This window comes from Syngnathoides biaculeatus, chromosome 23 (genome assembly GCF_019802595.1).
Source record: "Syngnathoides biaculeatus isolate LvHL_M chromosome 23, ASM1980259v1, whole genome shotgun sequence".
In the NCBI taxonomy this organism is placed as follows: domain Eukaryota; kingdom Metazoa; phylum Chordata; class Actinopteri; order Syngnathiformes; family Syngnathidae; genus Syngnathoides; species Syngnathoides biaculeatus.
This window is the reverse complement of record NC_084662.1, coordinates 11,235,662-11,262,887: the sequence shown is the minus strand read 5'-3', so window position 1 is coordinate 11,262,887 and position 27,226 is coordinate 11,235,662. Positions and strand designations below refer to the sequence as shown.

The 27,226-nt window shown below is 43.6% G+C and overlaps 2 protein-coding genes across 7 annotated transcripts in view; one reads left to right on the top strand and one right to left on the bottom strand.

Annotated features, from left to right (window-relative positions):
* The window catches only part of LOC133496745 (MAM domain-containing glycosylphosphatidylinositol anchor protein 2-like), a 175,004-nt gene that overhangs the window by 110,715 nt on the left and 37,063 nt on the right, over positions 1-27,226 (bottom strand). For all 6 annotated transcript variants that reach the window (XM_061812670.1, XM_061812673.1, XM_061812667.1 and 3 more), the window contains one exon: positions 2,982-3,121. In XM_061812670.1, the coding sequence (XP_061668654.1) occupies positions 2,982-3,121 (140 nt within the window). The remainder of the gene's footprint in view (positions 1-2,981; positions 3,122-27,226) is intronic.
* LOC133496427 (low choriolytic enzyme-like) lies at positions 14,958-20,210 on the top strand. The gene is made up of 8 exons (XM_061812004.1): positions 14,958-15,073; positions 16,707-16,725; positions 16,849-16,908; positions 16,998-17,144; positions 17,220-17,337; positions 18,875-19,053; positions 19,151-19,232; positions 20,024-20,210. Exons 1-8 carry the CDS (start codon positions 15,002-15,004, stop codon positions 20,154-20,156), a joined length of 810 nt encoding a protein of 269 aa, XP_061667988.1. The 5' UTR covers positions 14,958-15,001; the 3' UTR covers positions 20,157-20,210.

Below are 27,226 nucleotides of genomic sequence, written 5' to 3'. Positions count from 1 at the left end.
TCAAACAGTGTTGTGTGGACATAATGGATGGAGGCCAGGCCAAAGGAGACGAGGGCAGATGACTTCATCATTGCGGACTCTTTCAATGACGGCGGAGGCCAAAGAGCAGAAGTTATCAGAGTGTGAACAGTTCAAATCATAGCTGTCTGATGAAGATGTTGACCCTTTGCCCGACTACTGTAAAGTGAATGCATGAAAAGCAACGCGTAATTGCTTTGCCCTCGCATGGAATCAAACTCACACAATATATTGAATAGAATGTCCTGAAAAGAAACTTCTTCCCGTAAATAACAATGTCGGGCATGTGTATGAAACATCCGTGGCCAAACAAGACCAATTAAAGCCTTGAAAATAAACACTAGACAAAGTAAAGCACTGACCGGAAACGTCAAAAGACAAATAAGACTGGGTAGAGCACTGAAAAGTAACAAATGGAAACAGACCAAGCGCTTGAATAGAAATGTCAAAAGACGGGCAAAGTTGGGCCCGAAAAAAAAAAGAAACATCTACAGATGAAACAGATAATGTAGCGCAGTGAAAAGAAACATCTGTGGATGAAACAGAGCAGATAAACCGCTGAAAAAGAAATGTCTCGTGACAAAAGAAGCTAGTTTAAGTGCCAAAAAGGAAGAACTGCAACCGAAACTGACAAGACTGCGCGGGAGGGGGAGAACCATATCAGGAAGGGCGATGAAAAGAAATGTCTGGTGAAAAAAAGAGAGGCTAGGTTAAGTACCAAAAAGGAACAAAAAGGAAAAACTGACAAGATTGTGCGCCGAAAAGAGTCGGCAATAGATGAACCGTAGCAGGTAGAAAGAAACAGTTTTAGACAAAACAGACCAGGGCAAGTCTAAAAAAAGGACACTGGCGAACAAAATGGACCGGGTTAAACACCCAACACGCTCAACTCAATCTAAGTCCTCAGAATTTTCTTGGAAAATCTGTTTGATTTCAGTCATATATTCAAAAATATTTAATAGACAACACTTTTTATTCCAGACACTATGGATTTTGTTGTCCATGTTTAAAAACGAGCCTCACGAGGGCTACTGACACTGCACAAAAAAAAAAAAAAAATCACAACTCGGTGCGTCTGGTCATTCAAAAAAATCCAGTCAAGCTATCCGGTCACCTAGATGCATAATTGTGAACTTGTCCGAAAAATCAACAGCCTCATCTTTAGTTGTTCCAGTGATTCCATTGATATGGGCTCACATTTCGAAATACGCCAGTTAAATCCCTCAGTAATAAATGATTTGATAACCTTTATCAGTACCAGAATGGGGAAATTCACAAAGGAAATGCACATTTTTTTCATCTGTAAGAAAATAAAAAAATGTCATTTTATTCGCACTTCTAAAACATATTCCAGGCTTGCGATGCGTTCACCCAATCGTATCGTCATTTGAATTCCGCAAAATTCAAAGTTTGGTTCCCCCAAGTGTTATTATTTGCGTTTATTCACGTTTTTCCTCTATGTAGAGGCTGGATAAAGCTGTGCGGTCATTATGTGCCTGACCTGCGCAGTTTCTTAAACGATTCCAAAATAATGCCGACTCTGGGTAAACATTATGTTGCCGCTACGTGTCCGCTACGATCGCTATTGGGTTCTCTGCGAAGCGAAAGCAAGATGGTTCAATTCTGCCCTCACAATCTGGTGACCTGCTATTTAAAAGAGTGTCACCTTTTTCCAGTTGAACCCTAACAATCAATACGCTGTTGCTCGAGAAACGGCGCGCATGCCGTCTATCGATCAAAGGGGGCGGGGCGCGTCAAAGAATGCGGACGAGCTCGCCGCGGCGTAGATTTACAGCAACGTTGGACAAGTTTTTAAAAGGTTAGCGTGTGTACATCCTGCCAGCATTTGTAAATGTGATGGCGACACGCCTGACATTTGTCCCTAAATGGACTAAGTTAGCTGGCATTTAAGTGCGAGTGAGCTGATTGGCTGTCAACCCCCCCAGACTCCCCTAAATAAAATAATGAACCGCAGTGATACTGCATGACGTCAATAGGGAATTGCGAGTGCATTACACCCGCAAAATTTGACAACACGTGGCTAAAAATGAGCAAATTAAACACCAATGCTAATGTTAAATTAACGAATGCCTTAGATCTGGATGATTTATACTCTGCAGGCTCCACTTTGGCATGACACTTTTTTTTCTTTGCTTCTTTTTTCTTGCTGTTCTTCGTTATCTCTTAGATCAATACAAACACATTCGAACATTAGCTTAGCCTTTGCCTTACCACGCTGTTGTGACACAATGTTTTTGCAGCAGGCACTAGGCTTAGCCAAAATAAACGCATTTGTTAACTTTATCTTAACGTGTTGTTTTTGTCTCCATGCCGTCTTCCCTCCTCAGTCTCCACTTTGCCGTTTCATTGCTGTTCTCAGTCGATATAGTCTGTCAATACGTCCCGGTACCAAGCGCCATTTTCAGGGTACGTGGCGAGAAATAAGCCAAAATAAACACACATTCTAACATTGGCATAGGCTGTGCCTCATCTCTGGATGCTGCACGTTTACACTCCACAGTCGCCACTTTGCTGCTGTCCTCCATTTTATTGCTAGCATTAGTCTCCACTAACACCAAAATAAACACATATGCTAATGGGTACTAGCCAGTGCCTTAACTCTGGCAGTTTTACACCCTGCAGCCAAAATTCTAAATGTTGTAATTCAACACTTGAGGATACAAGCCGAGAAATGACCCAATTCAAATCCCGTGCTAGTGTTAGCATACGGTGTTTCTGTGCCGTATCTCTCGATTCCACCGTGTTATACTACACAAGCTCCACTTGGAGCCATTAATCTCCACTAGGATAAAATTTGTCAACAAGTGATGGAAATGTTTCCAATGCACAGTAGATTGCCGCGGTCCTGATAACTATTGAACCTTCTCTACCGTGTCCAATTCATTCGTGCTGCCCTTAGTCTCTTCTGGGATAACAAAACTCCAAGACACTGAGTGGCTCACCTGAGGCCGAGGATGTCCCGTCACCAGACAGCTGAGCTCCAGGGTCTCGCCCTCTCGGATGGTGTAGACGCGCTCCGTGTGCCGCTCCTCTTCCACGTTGCAAGCGTGCCCCGAGTGAATGATGCGGACGGTAGGGGGCGCTGTAGAGCCAAGGGAGGGGAAACATGTCATTAGATTGTAACCTGACAGTTGGCACATTCTCAATTGGCCGGTGTTGGAGTGGGGGGCGTCACATATTTAATTTGTTGACCCTAGATAATATTAACATAAATTTAGCCAAAGGAAAGCTTTTTAATAAAGAAAATATCCGTACATAGCCACAGCCTCCCATTCAGAGATACAAATTCCCCAATTAAAAAAATGTTTAATTAAACACTTCCTGCCTCATTTTACACGCCTCAGGGCTTGTTGACATTTGCAATAGGAATACACTGACGCTTTTTCCTCTTTGAATAACATCGTAAACAACTTTACAGACGACGCTTTATTTTGGGAGACGGTGTATGTTTGGTTAATTCCGTGACAAAAAGCAGTTACACCTAGCGGTACCACCTGCTACTCTTTCCTGAGGTGTCTATTTGAGGATTTATGTGTTTGGGCGGATGACAGTGATGAATTGAGGAATGGCATCTTTTTTTCACGTTTGAAGACAAGCGTGAGCTGGTCGCAGACAAATCAGCTCAACTGAGATGACGAAGAAGAAGAAGCACTCTTACAAATAGTGATCAGTTCTTCCAAAAAAAAAAAAAAAAATATGAGGCTTCGGGCTGTTTGTTGCCACTCTTAATTACAAGACGCTTACATCAAACGGTATATTTAAAACAACCAGAGCTCTTATGCTAAAAACAAATGGTGCAGCAACACATTGAGAGAGAATATAGACGTACTTGGTCATTTTCTTTATCCTCTGCAAAGAATGAGTAACAATGGTCTCATACTGATAAGCAAAGAGTATTCAAAATATCGAAATGAACATTATAACACTCTCTTAAACTTCCCCCAGGTGGCCAAGATGGGGAGAAGACCAAACAGTACGCCATGTTTTTATGAAGTAATACAAGTAAGGCCGGAACGGATTACTGTAATTTGTATTCATTTTGATGTGAACAGACAATTTGACATGAGTGTGTTGAGTAAGGAGCACGGTCACGGAACAAATTAAACTAGTATCTGAAGGTAGCATTGAGCTGCATATGTTTAAGGTGAGGCAAATTGCAGAGTGGATGACACGCCTACTGTTAAATTGACGCACTGGTTTGATTTGAGTGAAAGCGTCGATTTGAGGGGCTGCCCACGCGCAACGTCAGGGTTGGGCTCTTATTCAAGTGGGCAGTGCACTTGGCCTTTCGTTGAAGCATGGCGTCTAATTAAGTGGAGGCTACTACTATTTGAGGGGCTACTCATACGTTACATCAAGGTGAGGCTCTTATTCAAGTGGACAATGCGGCCGGTGATTAATTGAGGCACGGCATCCGTATGCACGGAGGCTTTTTTCTTTTCGACTCCACTCAACGGGTTCCTCATACGCGACATAAGTCGCTGCCCTTCTCCTCCGACCTCCCTGCCTGTTGATACATTGGTGCCAGATCCCAACGGGGGTGTTGGTGGCTAGCGAGCCCGATAAGGGCTCGCAGTCAGGGAGCTTCATGCGAGGCTGCCACTTAAAAAAAAAAAGGAGGCTTGGTAACAAGACCCCAGGGCTGCAGTCCAACAAAGTACTAATGCCATTTAGTCCAATGAGCTCGTGTCTGTGCTGCACGCTATATGGGTCCTGGAGGAGAAGTCAGGGTAACACCCATAATTAATGATCCCAAACTCTGCACACACATACCTCATATTCTTTACGCACAAACAAGCTTACAGCGACAAACAAGACTCGCTTAAGCTCGCATAATGGCCACAATAATGTGCTCGCAGTCGCAGATATGCTTGGATAGTGAAGAGACGCTCTCCTCGCACCCCCCCACAAACCCCTAGCAGTGAAACAAATCGCTGTCATTAATACGCCGTTTCCAAATGTGTCATTTGAACTACTTTATTTCATCACTCATAGCATTTGCCATATCGAGACGCGCTGTTTGTAATAAAGTCTAAGCAAATATAGGGGCTTTGCTGTCAAATCTTTAATCATGAGCAGTTTATTACTGCATTTAGTTTAAATTCATTTCAATTTCTGTTGAACCCCAACCCTAAGCCCAAACACTAATACCCAAAACCTACCCTTAACCCGGAAACCCTAACCCTAACCAAGGATTATCCAGCACTAATCACCTAAAACCCCAAAATCTACCCGAACATTAATCATTCAATCATACGCTAACCCTTACTCCAGCCCTCACACCCTGACACTAATCCCGTAACACTACCCAAACATCAAAACCGACCATATCCTATCCCCAACACTAACCTTAAAGCTATCCTCTACCCGACGAACAGTAATTCCTCATCGCTAAACCCAAACACTAAAACATTGTTGCATTATCCATCCATCCATCTATTATCTACCGCTTTTCCGGGTCAGGTCACGGGGGAAGTGGCTTCAGGAGGAATACCGAGACTTCCCTTTCCCCGGCCACTTCTTCCAGCTCTTCCGGAGGGATCCCGAGGCGTTTTCAAGCCAGCGGAGAGACGCAGTCTCTGCAGCGTGGCCTGGGTAGCCCTCGGGGTCTCTTTCCGGTGGGACGTGCCCGGAACACTTCACCAAGGAGGCGTCCGGGTGGCATCGGAATCAATGCCCCAGCCACCTCATCTGGCTCGACACTGAGCCCCTCCCGGATGACCGGGATCTTCTTCTTTCAGTCACGACCCACAGCTCATGCCCATAGGTGAGGGTAGGAATGTAGATCGACTGGTAAATTGAGAGCTTCACCTTTCGACTTAGCTCTCTCTTTACCCCAACGGACCGATACAAAGTCCGCATCACTGCAGACGCTGCACCGATCAGTCTGTCGATCTGGCGCTCTATTCTTCCCTCGCTCGTGAACAAGACCCAAAGATACTTGAACTCCCCCACTTGGGGAAGGATCTCAGCCCAGACCTGGAGAGGGCACGCAACCCTTTTCCGACCGAGGACCACAGTCTCGGATTGCTGCATTATATGAGATATTGTTCATACACTTGCCTGTACTATTTAACAACAACAAAAATAATTCCATCCGTTCTCACTATGATCATTGGTGCGCTGCAACCTATCCTCACTGGCTGCTAGCAGCGCAGGGCAGAACTGGACACAAGCCGACTGCAGGGCTCGTGTAGATACGTAAGCATTCACACTCAGATTGCAAAAAAATGTGAGACAGATGTGCTAACCACTATATTACCGCGCAGCCATATTAGCAGCAAAAATAAAAATAAGATGCACTAAAGTTGCTTGTTATTTTGGCATCCAAGTGCCTGCTATTTAATGGCATTGTTACAAAGAGCAGCGAAAATGTGGGTTTGTTTCAGTGTATGTGGACTCATTTACATAATCGTGTCTATTTTGGGTTGTAGCGTCACTCCTACTCACTTCCTTTAACACCAAAAAACCCTTTAGCGGCGCCCGCACACACACAAACACAAACTGCACACAACTGACAAACAAGCAGAGAAGCGGGAATCTCACGTGAAGTGATTTGCATAAATTATGATAAAAAGGCTACGCCATCTTGGAATAAAGAAAACAAAATCAGTGTCAATCCGTCATATTTCTTTTGACGCTGTCTGTCGTGCTAACACTAGCAGTGGCGCTAATTCTACAATTCAAACAACTACAGCCTAACACTTGACCTCACCCTGAATCCCAATCCAAACACTATCCCCTTAAAGCAACCCTTAGCCCTAATCCAAACACTTACATCAACCCCAACCCTGACACTTAATCTGACACTATAATCCTTACTGTAATCTTGAACCATAAAGCTAACAATAACAACGAATTCTCAAGATTACCCTCGTCTTACCTCGACTACAAACCTTACCTGCCTCCTTACCTTCACCACAGCCTTTGCTAACAGCCCCGACGTTGACCGTTGCGTTTTTATATCTGCGGCTAACCGTCCCTGCGCCATTTTATGAGCAAGAATGGTAATTTAGCGCAACGTGCAATTGGTGTCTGACTTGAGCGTTACACGTGAAATGAACAATTTGTCTTACAGTTGTCACCACGTGAGCACTCCATCCTAATGGAGAGTGGCCTCATGCATGGGTTTAAACGTCTTGCCGGCAGCACATTCATATTATTACATCAGGCCTTGTCAAGCGCTATTGATCACGCACTGTAATGCACTCGCTTGCACTCCTCTGCCCAGGCTCTGTTATTGTAAACGAAAGTCCGTATGGATCCGGGCCGGGGGCAATCAGCACGTATCATCCATCACAACCGGAACACAGACATTAATAAGGTGTGTGGGACGGCGAGGACACAAAAACAAAAAACGAGACTACTTCCAATCGAGCATCGAACCAGTGACTTGATTCAAGCACTGTCGCGCGTGGGAGGAGTCGCGGAGCGTCCGTTTGGCAGGACAGCGGTATTTTTAGCACACAAAACAAAAACCGCAACACACTTTGCTACTGCCAAGATGCCAGAGTCTAGCTGCGCCGGCCCCTGCGGAGGCGTGAGTGGGTTGGATTTTAGAGGACAACTGCACCGCAGCGGCGCACAGTTGGGAATGGTAATTTACTGGAAGTGGCTGCCACATGTGAGCAGATAACAACGTATTTGTCCTTAGACTTGATGAAGCGGCACGCGGTCCGACACGAAGACTGCAGCAAAATGAACGGAAAACACCGGTTGCTTTGTCGGTCCCGCTGAGGAGAAGACACCTCGTGAACACAAATTAAAAAATACGACTCTGCGCAGGGAGCACAAAAACATGCACGCAGTGCTTTCGAGACTCGAGACATATTTAACATAACAGGAACTCTGAATGCAGAAAACAAAGTCTTCTGATTAACAGCGCAGCCGCTGTCACATTTACACGAGCTGCCTCGTAACGACGTACAATTGTTTACGGCTACTCGGAACAGAAACCGCAAAAACAAACCTCGTGAAATGAGCCGCGTACTGCTTCACCAAAGACATCGTACAGACGACAGTAAATTGACGAGATGCACTTTATAAAATCTTCTTGCTAACACGCCATGTGAGTCAGGTCCGGTTACATTAAGTCTAAATATGTAAAACATATAGAAATGCAGCCTCGAGGGAATTTCCATTCCAATCGTCAACCCATTGGGTGTTTGTCAAAAGTGTCATCGTCCCACATTCCCAGTTCTCCCACCCATGCTACCGCACCGCGCTGCGCCCGACTCCCCTACGCTACACTAATCAGACATCTGCGGGGGACGGATAAAGTCCAAACGTGGAAGGCGTCCAAAGCGGTGGCTGTCAGTTGATAGGCCCTGGCTCGCGGCGGCTCACTGAAGGGAGAATATCTGGCGAGCTTGAGAAGATTCGGAGCGCCGACGCCAAAAAAATGTCTTTCGATTGGATGTCAGCGACTCCCCTGTGAGCTGATTGTCCTATCAATGCCCACAGCGGTGCATGGCTGACGGGGACGCCTTGGCTTGGAGATATGCGACTGTGTGTATGTGTGTGTGAGATTGCGCATGCATGTTTGGTGGTGGTGGTGGTGGTGGTGGTGGTGGGGGGGGGGGGTGAGTGGAGGTCGAGGGAGATGCAGCTCATGCTTTCAACGCGTCATTATTTCTGAAGTCCAGCTGGCCAAGCAAAGTAAAACAATTATGCTGTATAGAAAAATTTAATGTGTGCACGAGCCTTTCTGACTCATTTCTTATTCCTAACTGAAAGATGATGATGATGATGATGAACGATGATTGCGTCGATGCATATATTATTTTTGCGATGAATGAAACGCCTCTGTAAGGGCCTCGACATTTCTCGAACTGCATTAATTTTGGGATTTGAATACATATAGTATAGCTAATATAGCACGGTGGATCAGGTTGAAAGCGTTGGCCTCACAAAAAAAACCCATAAATGTATGTTTTTAACATTTCATATACATGTATTACAAAAATTTATTTTGTCTGTTAAAACATTTTCAAATACTTTTTCCAAAATCATTTTAGAAGCAAATAAATGGTCTTTTTCATGATATCCACAATAAAAAATAAGAATAATTTAATTTGAATGAGGCGGCACGGTGGAACAACTGGTTAGAGTGTTGGGCTCACACCTCTGAGGATCAAGGTGCAAATCCCGGACCCGCCTGTGTGGAGTTTCCTCCCACATCCCAAAAACACGCAACATTAATTGGACACTTTAAATTGCCCATAGGTGTGATCGTGAGTGCGGTTGTTTGTCTCCATGTGCCCTGCGATTGGCTGGCAACCAATTCAGGGTGTGCCCCGCCTCCTGCCAGTTGACAGCTGGAATTGGCTCCAGCATTCCCTGCGACCCTTGTGAGGATAAGCAGGTAAGAAAATGGATGGCTGGATGGATGAAAAGAGGGAATGAAGCCAAAAATGCTCGTTATAGGATTCCACTCCTTCCAATAAAATCATATAAAATGCAGAGTGCTGGATCGATATTACGAGTAGAAAAACAAAAGAAAATAAGAATTTAGACAGAGACAAAATATAAAGAGCACATGAATGCAGAATAGAGATTTCCTGATGAGGAGAAGGGGGGAAAAAAACAACTCAAGTGAAGCCTGACTGGATTAAATGTCTTTTTAAAGCCTATGTATGATGATATTGATTGCAGCCGATTCATAAGGCAACCGTGCACATAACTCATCCACTGTGCTGGCTTTTTTTTTTTTATCTTTGAACAACGTCCTTCTTTTAACGAGACGCTCTCGGGAGTTAACCTCTTTAAGCTCTTAGCAAAGAAAGCCATTCTGGCGTGGCTCTGGCGTCGTGCAACGTGACACAGTAGGCAGCACTGTGTCACCACCCATTAGCCTCGCAGGCAAACAAAAATAAGACAATGCAAAACATGAAAAAACATGAGCAGAGTCTCATATGTCAGTGAGCTCGCTCTAGTACACCGTCAAGCGGGATTCTCGCGGTGATATTCGCTATCGTACTGGATAAAACGTTTGGATTGAAAGGACCAGATGGACGCGTAACTGTTTACAGTTACTCAGAACACGGAGTACAAATACTGTACATCACTGTCTAATTGTCACGTTGTGCTTAACTTGAAGACGCACAACAAAGATGCCAACGATGCGGCATCCAAGGATGCTTCTTACTAACTTGGCAGCTGCTCTCACACAAAAAACACAATTGTTTATAGTCCCAGAAAACAGAGTAAAATGATAACATACAGTAAAGAGGCACTAATGCAGTGCATCTTCACTTTTTCAACATTTTGTTAAAATAAATAAATTTTTCCCCTCAAAATTCTATACACATTGCCACATTAAAAAGTGAAAAAAAGTTCATTTTTAAAAAAAAATATTTAGTATATTTATTCACTTTTTATTTGAAATAAAAATATTAAAAAAAACATTTTTCACATGGTAATTATGGGCAAATGCGTGTAGAATTTTAAGGAAAAAAATTGCATGAATTTATTCTGTTTTGGAATGAGGCTGTAAGATGAAAACAGTGTTAAAAAGATATTAGTAACAACATGGCGCAATGAGCCACACTGCTTTAATAGTGACAGTCACAAGAAATTAAGTATAAAAGGTCTTCTGACTATTACGGATCCGCCATTACACAAACACGTGCCACCTTTTGAGCACAAATACATAATTGTTTCGAGGATAAAATGAATCATAGCATACAGAAGCTGAAAAAAGTGTTGATTGACTATTGCTGTAAAATGTAAGTGCTTTAATTTGAGTGTTTGGAAGTGAAATAATCACGACCACTCAAGGTGTTTATATTTGTGTTTTTTTTTTTTTTTTTAAGCACTGGAAATTGGCTTTTGCGGTCGGGGTTTATAAATGTGAAGAGTGGGGAGCGCTATGCGGATGAGTCACAGCGGCTCAATAAAAGGTCTGATGTACAGCTGATGCATCAGCAGCGCGTGGCTGGCGACCAATAATCGCCCGCGTCCGAGAGCTCACCAGTCCTGCCATCCATAAAGTACGCCGAGCCCCCCGAGGACTAAAAAGGAGATGATAATTAAACCTGTTCTCCGTCACGCCCTCTCGCTGTAATTTACCTCGTCATTAATGTCACGCTGTTGACGGATCGTCCGTCAAACCGATCGCTAAGATGCTGAGCGGAGGCGAGCCCGGAGGCATTGATCGTTATTAGCTGAGCAGCGGCAGTGGACCCCTCAGGGTCAACCGAGAACTTCTCTGCTGGCCTAAACACGACCAAATCATAAATTCCAATATGTGTTTCATGAAATTATACTAATTTGTGCTCTATTGTTGAGTTTTCAACCCTCATTTTAATTTTAACATTTATTCATACGGGTGTCACTGATGGTGTAGTGGGACACACCCCTCCCTTTGGTGCGGGGCAGAGTGGGATCGATTCCCGCTCAGTGATGGTGTCGATATCTGCCGACCAGTTCGTGGTGTAGTCCGCCTTTCGCCCTGAAGCTAGCTGGGATAGGCTCCAGCTTTCACGCAACCCTTGTGGGGACAAGCGGCTTGGATAATGACATGACATACAGTGAACCCCCTGTTTATCAAGGGGGATACGTTCTGGGTTCTGCAAACCCCGCAATAGGTGAAAGTCAGTGAGCGAGCGAGGCCAGTATTTTTGCCACTGTCACACCAAAAAAAAAAGCATTTAAACATATTAAAACTAAAAATGTAACAATGAACTGTATAGAAATACAGCGCGTATTGTCATATCTGCGTATATGCATGTATCTTTAAGAGCTCGGGCCTGGTGAAATGCTGCGTCAGTTTTCCCGCAACCCGTGTGAGGATAAGCGGCTCGGATAATGACATGACATTTATCCACAGATAGGACGGATGAATGGATACAAAACAGAATAGGATCGTATTAACGTACTGTTAAATCCGCAGCATACAGACAGCCTTTTCCAGCAGTTGTCATGGGAACGTCAAGGAAAAAAAAAAGAAAAGAAAAAAAAGAACACCACAACAATAAAAACAAAAACAAAGCAGAGCCCAAAAATCTTTGGCCTGCTGAACCGCGGAGAACCGGGAAGTGACGGTAAAGAGAGCGATTGCGGAAAGCACCGGCGCCGATTGCAAAGAATACAGAATCTTCTGAATAATAATACGGCAGCCGCTGTCATATTTATATCAAACACGGAGCTCCCTCATGGCGGCAAATACACAATTGTTTACGGTTATACTTCCATTAGAGAAAAAAAAAAATTGCGGAAACGACAGCGGGGCGTAAATGAGATGTGTCCGCTGCGGTTGGACGTTAGGCGCGGAGACCGTAAAGCTCATAAAGCGGACGGATGGCTCATACATCAGCGGGCGTTGGCTCTGCTGCCGCTGTAGTGTAAGCAGGAAAAAAATAATAATTGGATTACCTATGCAGCCCGCACGCATCACCGGATAAACACAAAAACACACAAATATACACACACGAAGCGATACATGTGCAAAATGGAGGATCAAACAATGCAAAAGTGACCAAACGTCAAGCTTTTGCTGGCAGTCCATCTTGGGCCTCAATAAGCAACACACACACACACACACAATTCCTGAATCCCCGCGATCATAAACGGCACATTATTATGATGTACGACGTCCCATAAAAAGCCGCCGCCGCGGGATCCGAGTCGGGAAGCTGCCGACCTTGACGTGCGGAATCGGATCCTAAAAAGAGTTTACAGTCAGCCGGGCGGCGTCCCTTTCGAGAGAAACGGTGATTTAGAAGCGGGGGGGGGGGGGGGGGGTGCAATAAAGATGACGAGGCATCTCCCTAAACAAGTTGCTTCGCCGCTTTTGGGGTTGGGCCTTTGCCGTGTTTTGATGCCGGTCGTGATGCAAACGCTGTAAAAACTGAAGGTCATAAAGAGCTGTTTGCTGGTTTGCAAAACCGAATCATTAGGGACATTTATTTGCTTTACGGACTACGATACTGAGAACTCAAAAAGCAAGAATCCTGATGATTTTCCACTCTTATTGCTGAAATGTGAACGTGATGTAGGCAGACTTTCCAAATCTTGTGAAAAAATTTGAATATTTTTAATTTGGTGCAATGTAACTTTTTGACTGTTCCATTGTAAATGTATCATCATCTCTTTTACAAATTGAGGGCGTTATTTCTTAAAGGGCCACTGTCATGAAATGCATGATTTTTAGTGTCATTCATGAAAAAACGGCAGCAGACATGGACACATGAGTTTTTCACCACAAAACATGATTGACGTATACAGTTTTTTGTAACTCCCGCCATGAAAATCCTCTCGAGGGATTTGTTTTCGAGAAGAAGCAGGAAGTGACGTACATGGCAGGGCCGCCCTCAAGTGGACTCGTTTCTTTCTATTAGTTTTCCCTGCTGGAAGGTAGCTCGTTGTTCCTTCGTGTTAGCCAAAATGCCGGCTCGTTGCATTGCTGGACATTGCTCGAACGCTCGGGAGGACGGATTTACCCTCCATAAGTTTGCAAGAGACCCGGTTCGTCGTGAAAAATGGATTGCGTGGGTGCAAAGGACGAGAGCTTTGTGGGTTCCAAATGACAGGTAGGTGTGGATACAGCTACCAAAAAAAAAATAATAGTTTGGGGCGGACCACGTAATCCGTCTCTCATAATGTAACAAAAGATCTGCGAATGTGTGACAGGGGTGCTAAATGTGTCGATGTGCGCATCGGACGGCTTCCACGTCGGGCGCGCCGGAGAAGGCTGCCGCGTGCTATGACAGCGCCGTAAAGCGGCCCGGTTCGGCGCCGTGATAAGCGACGAAAATAAGCCACCCCTTGTCGACAAGGTGGCTCGTCGTGGCGCCAGGCCGCGATGTCTCATCTCCGCCGTGGAAGTGGATCGGACGGGGAGGCGGTTTGGCTGTGATCGCATATCATCTGAATCTGGCTCAAAACAATACGGTAATATTGCCCCGGTAACTTCACTCCATTGTGTGATATTCTCTTCTCCGAAAAGAGCTTCCGTGTCAGAAGGGGCGTGTCCCATAGTCGGGGGCCACAGCGTGTTTTCAAACTGCGAATGTCCGGGGTGACGACCACTTGGACATTTATTTTTTCGTGTAGACATTGAAGTGAATAATGATATATGTATTTTTCATTTCACCATCCATTTTAGAATGCTTATAGGGATGACACTTGACCTTTAAGAAAGAAACCTACTGGTTTGAATTAAAAACAATGACCCAAAATGTTCCAAGGCAGCAAAAGCTAAGTCGCATTATTGTGGTCGTTGTTTTTTTTATGTACGGTACACGAGGTAGCTGAACACAATTATGACAAATGGGCTAAATGGCTCCTCTTTCATGAGTTAAGATCAACTGTAGTCTTCTTTAATAATTCTGCGGCCCCAGCTTGCTGTTAATGGTGCCAAGAAACGAGCACAAAAGCCACGATTGTAAAACTGTCCTCTGCTAATGGAGCAATCAGATATGCAGCATCCCTGCATCGCTTTCTATTGTGACATAAATTACGGCTGCACTCAGCCCTGGAAACTCTAACGGTGTTTTTTTTTTTTATTATTATTATTAATTTCATTTATTTCTTAAGTGTACTTACTGTTGCCATTCATCAGCATACGGAAGTGATTTGGCTCGGCGGACGCGTCTCGGAAAACCTTTATAGGACGCTGGTGGCGTTGAGGCAGACAGGAACGATAAGGACATGATGGTTTTGTTTGATACGGTGTTTGTCACGTCGGGGTTTCAAACTCGGCGACGGGCTCGCTCGACATCGGTAACGTGATCATCAGCGACTCGACAGCCACCCGTGGACGGATGATGAGATTATCCCAATGTGTCAATGTTTGGTCAGGGTGTGTTGGGCATTCCCAATTTGTTTAGGACCCTCAACTGCTTATGTTATCCAAACACGTACACACCTTGACCAGCTGTATATAAAGCTGCTCCTGACCGATCATCAGCATCATCTCTTGCAAGAAGGTGGAACCATTTCACAAACTTGTGACAACGCAATGGATCTCAGAGCCATAATGTTTCTTCTTTTGCTACATTTCGTCGCGCTCTGTCATGCGCAACCGGTTTGGGTGAGTACCGGCACTCGAAAACTGCTTTTTGTCATTATTTCTAGTGAGACGGGTCACTTGGAATCACGGACCCAGAAATTGCTTTTGTTTCCAACTCACAGTTCTCCAGATCCAGACCTTGAGTCGATACTTTGGTCAAGGAGACTGGTAGGGGGATTGGCGTGTCGTGTGGAAATCCATGGGAGAAATTCAAAATGAGACACCGAGCTGATATTTGAATAGAGACTCTTCTTAGCGACTGTTTTTCTATAATCCTTGTTTTGCGTGAAAGCTACAGATAAAAAAAAAATATGTATATAGGTCAAAGTCTGCTGACATCTGACATCGATGACATCGTTACATATTTCAAGCATCATGTCGTTATCTTTCCAGTCTGCTTAAACTCCACCAGCATCCTAAAAAGGTTTTCCCAGACGCGTCTGCCGAGCCAAATATTTTGACAAAACAATTGGTAGTCAATATTATAAGGATGGACTTCATTTTTTACTTCACATAATCGAGAAAAAACTTGGGAACAGTATGCATCATCCGGCAATATGTATGCAACGCACCTACTGTGACTTATGGTGACAAAAAGCGAATTGCAAACATAATGGCAGGTGATATGCTTCGGTTTGCGGGTAAAAATAGGGTAAAAGTAATTTTGATATCCTACACCAGGGTTCGGGAACCTACGGCTTGCGAGCCATTTCTGGCTCTTATGATGTTGCATATGACTTGCAGAGAACCGCATCACCACATACTGTACAATGCCATTTCTGTCACGTAGGCAACGCAAATGAGCAGACAGTTTGTCCTCGTGGGGTTGCCGTAGTTCACCGTAGCAGTCGATGTGCGCAGGCGCAGAACGGTCCAACGCAGCAGTTAGCAATAACTAAGCGTGCAAACCATCGCTCAAAGGAAAAAAAGATGGGGAGTTCTACAGTTCTCGGTAAGACTAGACAGCCATTCACAGATGGAGTTGCCAATGAACTTTTTGACAACTTTTCACATAAAGACAAGATAAGCAAACGAATTAAAGACGTGCTATTGTCTGCAAGAACTCTTTACCATCGTACCGTCGTGACGGTAAATCGAATTACATTCACAATTAACGGATGGAAGCCTCACCGCCTGCATGAAGCGTAATCTAACGACGTATGAAAGACTATACAGCCATCGGGAAAACCATGCAGGACTAGAAGTCACATTAACGGTAAGAAGTGCCTTTGTCATCATCGGTTAGCAACATCAGAATGTTATTTAAAATAATTCAGAGACTTCTTGGCCACTAAAAGTGTTGGTTCTCCATAAATGCGCAAATACACCTGTATTTAGTTTTTAAAATCCAATTTTGGCATTGATGGCTCTCTCAGCCTAAAAGGTTCCCGACCCCTGTCCTAAACTCTCGGAATTGTTCCACTGTGGTTGGTAGCCTTTACTGGAGCTGGCTTTATCCTAGGGAAGCAGGGCACACTCTAGACTGGTCACTCGTTCATAAACAACAAAACGCTCAACCCCACTGGAATAGACAATTTAACATCTTCACTTCGCTCAAGAGGTACGCTTTTGGTATCTGGGCGGGCACCAGAGAACCGCAGGCGACGTTTCCATCCCCGTCTAAAGTGCATCATTTCTTCCACTCTCTTTACAGGACCAGGACGTCGACAGCGGTACGTGGCCGTCACTCGAGACCTCGCCCGTCCGTGTGCAACCATCCGGACGATCAAAATCAATCCGCACCCAAGTGTGCGGTGCTTGTAGCCGCCGTTGAACGTTATCTGCTTTCTTATTAGAGATCTCGGGGGATTCGGCGGATGACAGCATCTCAGAAACAATCCTGAGACTGAACAACGGTGAAGATTTATAGGAAAAAAATGGAGAATTGACGAGGTTTATGGATGCAGCAGGTTGACGTTTTTTTCTCTCTCTCTATTTCTTTCAGGATCTACTGAATACCTTATGGAGGGGGATGTACTGATTCCGAAAACGAGGACCGCCATGAAGTGCACCGGCAATCCATACAGCTGCCTGTGGCCCAAGTCTCCCAACGGCAAAGTCTATATCCCCTTCAACATCATAGACAAATACAGTAATTTTTGTGTTCCCGGTTTCGCATTCCTTCCGGATTGTTGACACCATAAACTGAGAAGCATTTCATTTGCAGGTTTTTCGGAGAAGAACACCATTATAGGTGCCCTGAGGGCTATGGAGGCCAGAACCTGCATCCGCTTCATCCCGCGAACAACCCAGAGGGCTTACATAAGCTTTGAGCCCAAATTTGGGTGAGTCCAAACTGCAAAAGTGGTGATAACATTAGGTTGGACAGGGAAGAGAGATATAAGCTTGTATTCGGGAAGGCTAATGTCAAAATTCTAAAAGCAGAGTTAGGAAAAAAAATGTTTTGTACCTACACCGTCAAACACTTTACACTACTCTGTGGGATCAGCTTTTACACAGTAGTGGCTTAAAATGACACCAGAGGTGTTGAGCAGCTAAGCCAGTATAGCGACGACGTGATTTCAATGGTCAAATTTAAAGTAATTGACACTTTGAGAGAATTGCTAGGGGAAATTTGATCAAATTTAGCTTTTGGCGCCAGCGCTAAAACGAGACCGGAGCCATCCAGGCTGGTCCAAAAATAACTATAATTTGCTGCTAAAGTAAGTGCCCCACCGAAGTAAAAGCCAGTGTAGCATCGATATGATTTTTGAATTTAGTATTTTAAGGTCAGCACATATATAAAATGAACCTACTACAATAAAAAAAAAAAAAAAAGCAACTGTCTTGCTCTCAAACGTAGAGGTGATATTCACCGAAACCACGCACCGCTGAATTGTCAACTTTGAATCAAAACGCACAAGTACGACCTGAAAAATGGATGCTGCTTAGTCTTCCATTGTTCGCATGACAACACATCCTGACCTTTGAGCCACCAGAGCCAGAATCCAATTCCAGGCCATAAGACACTCGGTAACCTGAGAATCAACCTCGTTCCTCTTGGATTGAAACAGAATGCGCATTTTCCCTCCATTGGAAGTTAGCATACCTTGTCACTGTTGGTTTTCTCAAGTTCGTATACTGTTGGGAAAGGAGAGACTCACGGCGGTCTTGCAACAATGTCATTTGGTTGCCGATTTAGCTATAAGAAACCAGCAAATTTGATTCAATGTCTTTTTAAAAAACTAGGGGCAATTATGATCACATTTCAAGACCTCCCATGGACAAAAACAATGTTATTAATTATATTCTTCCAAAATTACTGCTTTAAATGTTAGCACAGTAGCTATCGGACATGAGCTAACAAAACCATCCAGGCTAGTCCACCAATTCCTTTCAACAGGTCGTCTGAGATCACTGTGGAGTATGATTCAGAAAAGTGATTATCAACTTGTGGGTCGACTCCCAAAAGTGGGTGATGGACCGATTTTGGGTGGTTGAGGACAGGTCGTCAAAAAATAAAAATAAAAATGAAAAAATTAGAGCAAAGCAATTCCGACTGTTAAAACTTCCAATTGCTTTGGTCTAAAGCTTTTATTTCCCCAAAAAACAACAACAACAACAAAAATCATCGGTGTCGAGATCATACATTTTTCTACATGTAGTTATGTCTGTCGCCAATTCTCTAATCTCTTTTATACCGTTGCTATCTTTTGTGAGCTGGTCAATGGAAAAATGTGGGTGACAATTTTTGAGACAGTGATATTTTGGGGGGGGCTTCAAAAGATTACCTGTTGCTGCTTTAAGTGCAAAACCTTTCGTTAGTAAGTCATCAAAACTGCAAAAGTAAACAATTTTGCTCCGGGTGTCCACCCGTTCCAGCTGTTTTTCACAGCTGGGCCGCATCGGAGGCAAGCAGCTGGTGTCGCTGCAACGTTTCGGCTGCGTCCAGCACGGCATCATCCAGCACGAGGTGCTGCACGCCATGGGCTTCTACCACGAGCACACACGCAGCGACCGCGACCGCTACATCCGCATCAACTGGGGCAACATCCACAAGTGTAAGTGCCTCGCTCCTACTTTAGACGGGCTCTTATTTTGTTAAATAACTTCCTTTTCGGCTTCTTATTGTAACTAACGCATCGTTGCTGTGTTCAGATGAAAAGCACAACTTTGAAAAGCAGGACACTAATAATCTCCAAATCCCCTACGACTACAACTCCATAATGCACTACGGAAGGTAAGATGAAAATTTACTAGAACAATCGTACCATGCATAGAATATGATAGATGATAGTCTTGAGATTTCATTAAACACTGCAACAGGTCGAGATACCCTGTGCTTAATGCGGCACCTATTCCAGATATGGCAAAGCAGCCCCAGAACATAAAACGGCTACGACATCTTGCTAAAAAATCCCAAGATAGTCTCGAGATACTGCACCAATTCCAAGACACCCTTGGTGTAGCAACACAGCCCCCGTATGTAACCAAGACCAAGCGTTTTGACACCATCATGCTCCGCAAAATTTATGGAAATTTATGTTTAATATGGGTCAGCTGGAAAGCGTCGGCCTCACGGTTCGGAGGTCCCGGGTTCTTGCCTTGCCTGTGTGGAGTTTGCATGTTCTCCCCGTGCCAGCTTGGGATTTCTCCGGGCACTCCCACATCCCAAAAACATGCACCATTAATTGGACCCTCTAAATTGCCCCTTGGAGCGATTGTGAGTGCAACTATTTGTCTCTATCTTGGCTGGCAACCAGTTCAAGGTGTACCCTGCCTCCTGCCAGTTGACAGCCGGGATAGGCTCCAACACTCCCACGACCCTTTTGAGGATGAGTGGCTAAGAAAATGGATGGATGGATGTTTAATATGAGCATGTGGCTGATTTTGTAAGGGCATTTCGTTTTCTTCAAAGTAACTAAACCATTGGATATTTGTGATCAGCAGGGTTTTAGTACAGCTGCAAAGTCTTGTAACACCCCTCCAAGAGTGTTTGTAATGACGCCATTTTTTGGTCCAAATCACCAGAACCGCCTTTGGAGTGCGACAGGCCGTAACCATCGTACCCATCCCCGACAGCTCAGTGGAAATCGGCCAGCGGGAAAAGCTCTCCGACCTGGACGTCCTGCGGATCAACCGCCTCTACAGGTGCTCCAATTAAAAAAAAAGCGTGCAGTTTGTCATGTGCAACCTTCAATAAAATAACCATTCAAATGTCTTGTCTTGAAGTTATGCTTTTGTATTAACGCGTTCAATACATTATTGACAACACACGAGCTCAGAGTATTGTCAGGGTAGCACAAGGGCAACATTGTTCGTATTATGTAAATCGACGGATGCACCAGGTCATTTGTGGAGCAGGTTAAAAAGAAAATCTAAATTTTTAACATTTTTAATTAAAAAAAAAAAATCATTCAGCTTTTAGATGCAATTATTATTAAATTTAGAATTAATTAACAAATCCTTTGTTCAAACAAATTTAGATGTAGAGTTGTTTTTGTAACTCGGATTTTTAGTTTATCTACAATAAACTATTACCACATCTAATGAGGTGGGGGGGGGAACTTCTGAAAATGTAATTACATTTTAACTAAGCAATTAGTTTGCAAGTGCACAAGAGAAAATACGCACAAACAAATCTAGCTAAACCTGATTAACCTGAATTCCCAAAAGCCAGTTTAGTGTGTTGGATTTTTATTTTTTACAAGTCAGAGATTAAATAATACTAACTCAGTACGGTATTTACCAGAACAGACTGCTACTCTAATTGTGGCCATATAATTAATAATTAAACATGGTAAAGCTGCATTAGGTTCACTGCTCACAGTTATTTTAATGTTGCTAAGTTCCAAGCAATCATTTGGAATTAGAAAGACTACCAATATAAGACTTTCATTGTACCCTGCACAGTTATAGTACATCTTTTACCAGATTTAGCAAAGCAGATCCAGAACAGAACTGAGATAAAGTCTCGATACCGAACGGGACATTTGCCACCAGCAGAACCCGACAGCCTCGGAATTTTTATTGTTCCGAGTAGCGCTTTGGAACTTCGAAAATGTACCCTACGTACAGTACATTCGATTTTCGTCGCACTCTGTGCTGGATGCAAAATGGAATCCTGTTCAAAATACCTTTTTCAGAAGAAATTCTCCTGCCGGTTGTCTGTTTTAGCCAAATCAGTGGTATTCATCTTTAAAAACTTACACCTGACGGAAAAATACCAATAATGGAGTGATAGAAGAACATTATTAAATACCGACAAAGAAATTAATTTAATGAGATCCCAGATAAAAAAAACAAAAAAAAAAAAACTAAGAAGGACTGGAGGGCAGATAAGCGGCAATGTCTTCTTAAATGACTTCATTTGCATGGCTCGGGTTTGTTATAATTAAGTTTGGGATTTGTGGAGTCGCTGAAAAAGTGCGGGGGTGCGTCTCTCTCTCGCGGGGACCTAAACAGCAAAACTTGTGCTAACCCTGCTGAGAGTTCAGCTTTATTTGCCATCCGATCACATCCCGTTTTTTATTTTTATTTTTTTTATCTTCTTGTTTTTGTTCCATTCTTTGAAATCGTGCACCGTTGTGAGAGTTCGTGGGAGTGAAAGTGTTGTGTGGAGATTCAGGCAGATTCCAACGGAGCTTATTTGTCCGTTCCTGTGATCTATGAATGAGCGCACGCGGTGCGACGTCGCGGCGTCGGGGGCCGCTGAGGTTTACATCCAAACTTATGAAGCGCAGAGATTCTTGACGATTATTTTTCAACGTTTCCGAGGTTAGCTGAGCTATCCAGCTTCACGGGCGTGAAATATTTACACGCTTCCTTTTTTTTTTTTTTTTTTTTTTTTAATATTTAACGCCCTCGTCGTGCACTATCCAAGAAGCTTTGATGAAAGTCAAATTACCAAATGACCCCTCCGGTGACATCTTGTGACAGGAGTCCCAACATGGCCACCGTTGTGACATGTTTGGGCTAAAAAGTGCACTGAGCTGACAAAGTGGAAGACATCAAGTTTAATATTTTAACTCTTACTGGGACCGCAAAAGGATAAAAATGGGAATGTTTGCTTATTAAATCATGTGGTATATTTTAACGCTAGAATACCGTAATTGTCTTGACATTTGTTTGTAACCTGCACCGATTTATTGCAGGATACCCACCCCAGAATCTAACATCGAGTTTTTGAATATAGGGCAGCACACTTGGCTCCACAATGCTTTTATAGTCTCAAAAATTTTGACAACGAGTCACTGATGGTGTAGTGGTACACACGCCTGACTTTGGTGTAGGCAGCGTGGGATCGATTCCCCCTCAGTGATGCTTTCGATATCTGCCCTGCGACTGACTGCCGACCAGTGCAAAAGTATAGTCCGCTTTTCGCCGGAAGCTAGCTGGGATAGGCTCCGTCTCTTCCTTGAACCTTGTGAGGATAAGCGGCTTAGACATTGGATGGATTGATGGAAACTCTGCCAACAAGTACCAGATGCAGCTAAAAGCCACACGGACATAACCCAGGACAAAACTTTGTGACATTGCACATGGGCAGGAGCTGATGATTCTTCTTCTTTTCCTTTCGGCTTGTCCCATTTTTGCCACAGTATTTCATGACTAATCCTGTCCAACCTGCTCACTCCGAGTGAGAAAGTCAACATCTTCATTTCTGCCACCTCCAGGTTCCTCAGTGCCACCGTCTCTAATCCGTAAGTCATGGCCGGCCTCACCACAGTTTTATAAACTTTGCCCTTCATCCTAGCGGAGACTCTTCGGTCACATAACACACCAGACACCTTCCGCCAGCTGATGATTAAGCTGATAAATCAATTGTCAATTATTTTTCTATTAATCGGTGAGTCAGATTTCTTAAAAGCAATACATTTCCATTCCTTTGTTAAAAAAAAAACAAAGAAGTTTGTCAGAAATTGGGCAAAAAAAATTGAGCATTATTTTTTCGAAAGTAAAAGCAGATGTTTGCAAATGTTCTACTTTGAGTCAGCACAATGGCAGACTTGATGAATCTTAGAATATTTACTCGAGAGGCTGGAACTGAAAGGATTTGGACAATTCAAAGTTAGACGAGGATAAACGTCCAGAATTCATTGGCAGTCTCGAGATTTGATTTGCAACAGAGTAGTCCCAGAAGCTAACGAGACCAAGCTTTTCTCTCACCGGCCAGAATGGCCTGAATAGTCTTGAAATTTCATTGCGTACTGCACAGATTTCAAAAAACCCAGTGCCAGATTTAGCAAAGCAAGCCCGGAAAGCAAGTTTCTGCGCCAGTGGCTTTCACGTACTTCCTTCCTTCCTTCCTTCCTTCCTTCCTCCCTTGCATACGACGAGGCGAAATCCACAGCAGTCATTCCGAATGCTTTCTAAAGTTCAGCCGAAGCCAATGCGAGGCTTCGCCGATCTCAATTGAGTTGGCCGTTCCCCGATATTACAGTCATTTAGCGCCTTTTGTTCCGCGTCCCTGCGGTGCCGCCCGGCGACGAAGACGCCGTCTCCAAGCGAGCCTGTTAAAAAAGATGAAAATGACTCGGTTGGATGTTCTAATTCCAGCGACTGAAGCCTTTTGTTATCTTCACTTAAACCGGTGAATAGGATTTTATTCCCCCCACGTGGCGTTTGCATTAAAAAGTGTACCGAGAAGGGATTTAGCGCAAGAAGCGGTGTCCAATAACTCCTCATAAGCAATTACGCTCTCCTCCCTGCTGCCTTAAAAAAAAAAACCACAACTACTTTGAGTGCGTGTTCTATTTCATGATGTAATTACTACTTGACTGCGCGATGTACATTTTCGGGGTTGTTTTTGATATACAATGAAACAAAACAGGCCTGATGATTTATTATTTCAGATTTTCTGGTTGGATAAATTGAATAATCTGTTGAATTGTGACTCCATATCGTCTGCTATTTTTAACAGCGAGATAGGTGAAATTAGTATTATGTTATACAGTATTCATTAATCTATTTCTAAGAAAAAACATAAATATATATATATTTTTTTTTTACCCCTGACCGGCCCCCGACTACAGTAAAAGTGACATTTTAGAATGGCCTTTTATTGTTGGCAGCCCAAGTCACACCTGCGCAATAATCATGCTGTCCAATCACCATCTTGATATGCCACACATGCAAAGCGTAGATTTGTACATAACACGGGTGTCAAATTCAAGGCTCGGGGGCCAAATCTGGCCCGCCGCATTGATTTTATGTGGCCCGCGAAGGAAAATTATGAGATGTTAAAAAAAAATGTGGACTAAAATTTCAAATTGTCATATCGTAAATGATAAAATTGAGATATTGCAAGCAATATTCTGACAACAGCAATAGTTCAAAAACCCATGATCCTTGATTTGTTATTACAAAACCAGCTCATAAATTTCATCTGTAAATATGATGTGAAAGATTTTCATGGTTTCACATTCATAACGGGCCTCTGAGGGAAAAGTGTAACTAAAATGTGGACCACGACAAAAAAAAAAAAAATCATATACGTGTATTAAAAAAATTGATTTTGTTTGTTAAAACATTTTCAAATACTTTTTCCAAATTCACTTTGAAAGCAAATAAATTGTCTTTTTAATGATATCCACAATAAAAAATAAGAATAAATTAGTTTGAATGAGCCAGCACGGTGGAACAACTGGTTAGAGCGTTGGGCTCACAGCTCTGAGGATCAAGGTGCAAATCCCAGCCCCACCTGTGTGGCGTTTGCATCTTCTCCCCGTGCCTGCGTGGGTTTTCTCCAGGCACTCCAGTTTCCTCTCACATCCCAAAAACATGCAACATTAATTGGACACTCGAAATTGCCCCTAGGTGTGATTGTGAGTCCAACTGTTGTCTGTCCTTATGAGCCCTGCGATTGGCTGACAACCAGTTTGGGGTTTACCCCGCCTCCTGCACCGTTGACAGCTGGGATAGGCTCCGGCACTCTCCGCGACGCTTGTGAGGATAAGTGGCTCAGAAAATGGATGGTGGATAGGTCGGATGAATTGTTTATCCTAGCATGATTCCATAGTTTAAAGTCTTTATTATTATAATTATTGTGACCATTTGTTCCTTTGAGGGGAGGTGAGATGTAAAAATCTTTATTATACTCTTATAAACCCCCATTTTCTTTACCATTTATTTATTTGTATGTGTATACGCATAGGCTTTTATTTCTTTTATTTATTTAACATTAAGAAAACAAATCTTGGTTTTACCATTATTGCATGTCCCCCCCCCCCAAAAAAAAAGAATCAAATTTTATGTAGCTATAAAGATTTAAAGTGAGATTTTTTTTCTATATTATTATTATGAGAGTATTTGATAAAAGCATTTTTAGGGCTTCATTTGTGTTGTTCAAGGACAAGTTTATTTATGTTGGGATGAAACTGATAAGCATCAAATTCCAAGATACGCCGGCGCTGTATGCTCTCGGCGCCATCCCCCAACATAGCATGGGGCGCTCTGTTCTTGACATGATTAAATGCTTCGGCAAAATCGGGGGGAATAAACAACATCGGGGGCTGCTTTTGAAAGCTTATTTTTAGCAGGGTCACCAATAAGTCATCTGAAATAACTAAATGCTCAATAACGACGGGGAAAAAAAACATTTTTCTTAAGAAAGCGCGCTCGGCTTTTTGTAGCACGAGACAATTAAGAGGCTGCTAGAAGACGCCCGCTAAACTCCCGACACACCGCCGACGCTTTCATGAAGGACCCCGAGGAGCCGCATGTGAACTTGTTGGATTACTGATCCAAGAACAGCGGCTTACAAGCTGCTGCGTTGTCACTGTGTTCTCACAGCGCATACATATTTCATGGCTTCTTCCGTGCTCACCGACGCCGAGATTGGGGCTGGAGTTGCTTTAAATATATATATATTTTTCCCCCCCTCTGAAATTTGGAGAGAATTCTGGGTGAATCCTGCAAAACAAAATGAGAACTCTTTCTTCAAGCACCGCTGATTAAACTTTATTTGGATCCATGTTTACATGAACAAGTTTTTGTCGTTCGAATTAAAATCGTTACGACTGGAGATCTTTGGTCGACCGCTTGCATGTGACGTAATCTATTCTGGTCTAGTTTAAATCGGAAAAGCCGTTCCTAGTGCAATGGTACCTCTACTTATGAGCGTCTCTAGTAACAAAAAAAAAAACCTAGATTTTGTAACGCCTCTTCGGAAAAATTACGTCTCTAGTTACGGAGGAAATTCAGGATACGAAAGGAAAAAACGGGAGCTGGATTTCCTAAACGTAAACATCCTGTATCTCGGTTTGTGTGGCGGGATAGAGCTGCTCTCCCATTGGCTATTGCCGTACCATCTTCCTTGCATCCGATTGGCTAGGAGGGGCGTCAAGCCTTACCCACGGGGCTTGTCGATTACCTCGAATCACGCTGTCACAAGCTAACACACATCAGAAAAGTACAACTTTTTTTGTTTGTTTTTTTGCAAATTTATTGATCTTTCTTTACCATGGGCCCCAAGAAATGTCATGATCTAATCCACTTATGCTCACAAGGGTTGCAGGAAAGCCGGAGACCTATCCCAGCTAGCTTCGGGCTTCGATCCGGCGCTGCCCGCACCAAAGGCAGGCGCGTGTACCACTGCACTATCAGTGACTCCCAAGAAACGTTAGTGGAATTAAATTCTGTTATATGTTTTGTCTCGGCTGTCAAAGTTTGCCTCCTCCTACGTCCCCCACAATGCCTTTTGCTTGTCACCCACCGTTTTCTTCAAAGAGTCGCCCAACGCCAAAGCTAAATGGAAGATAATTAGTTTATTATTCTTTACATTATGTACTTTGAATGCTTATTTTTGGCAGCGTGTGGGTGTCGGAGGAGGGTGGGTCAAGTGGGTTGGAACGGATTAGGCTATTTACATGTAAAATGGGCTTCCACTTACAAAACAACTTCTGGAACGGACGTAGAGGGACCACTGTACTAGAAATGTCATTCAGGACAATTAGAGCTCTGCTTGAACCACATTTGGCGACGGAAGTGGGGCACTAGAGACTTGACCGAAAGAAGCGACAATAAGTGAAGACTTTCCTGAAGATTGTCAGGGTACTCATCAGTCATCATTTTGTGGTTTTTCCCTTGTTGCGCCGCCGCTCTTTGCAACTTAGTCGCTTAATTCCCTGAGACAAATACGAGCCCGGCCGACTGTGCCGTCGAGCAACGCAAGCTGCCGCTCAACGCTACATTAAGCCACGGCACTGGGCGGCGGCCTGATGGATTTCTTAA

Coding starts and splice junctions, on each gene's coding strand:
- LOC133496427 (XM_061812004.1), top strand. CDS start 15,002: ATGGATCTCAGAGCCATAATGTTTCTTCTTTTGCTACATTTCGTCGCG. Junction 17,145..17,219: donor CAACATCATAGACAAATACA/GTAATTTTTGTG, acceptor TTTCATTTGCAG/GTTTTTCGGAGAAGAACACC. Junction 19,233..20,023: donor TCCATAATGCACTACGGAAG/GTAAGATGAAAA, acceptor CCAAATCACCAG/AACCGCCTTTGGAGTGCGAC.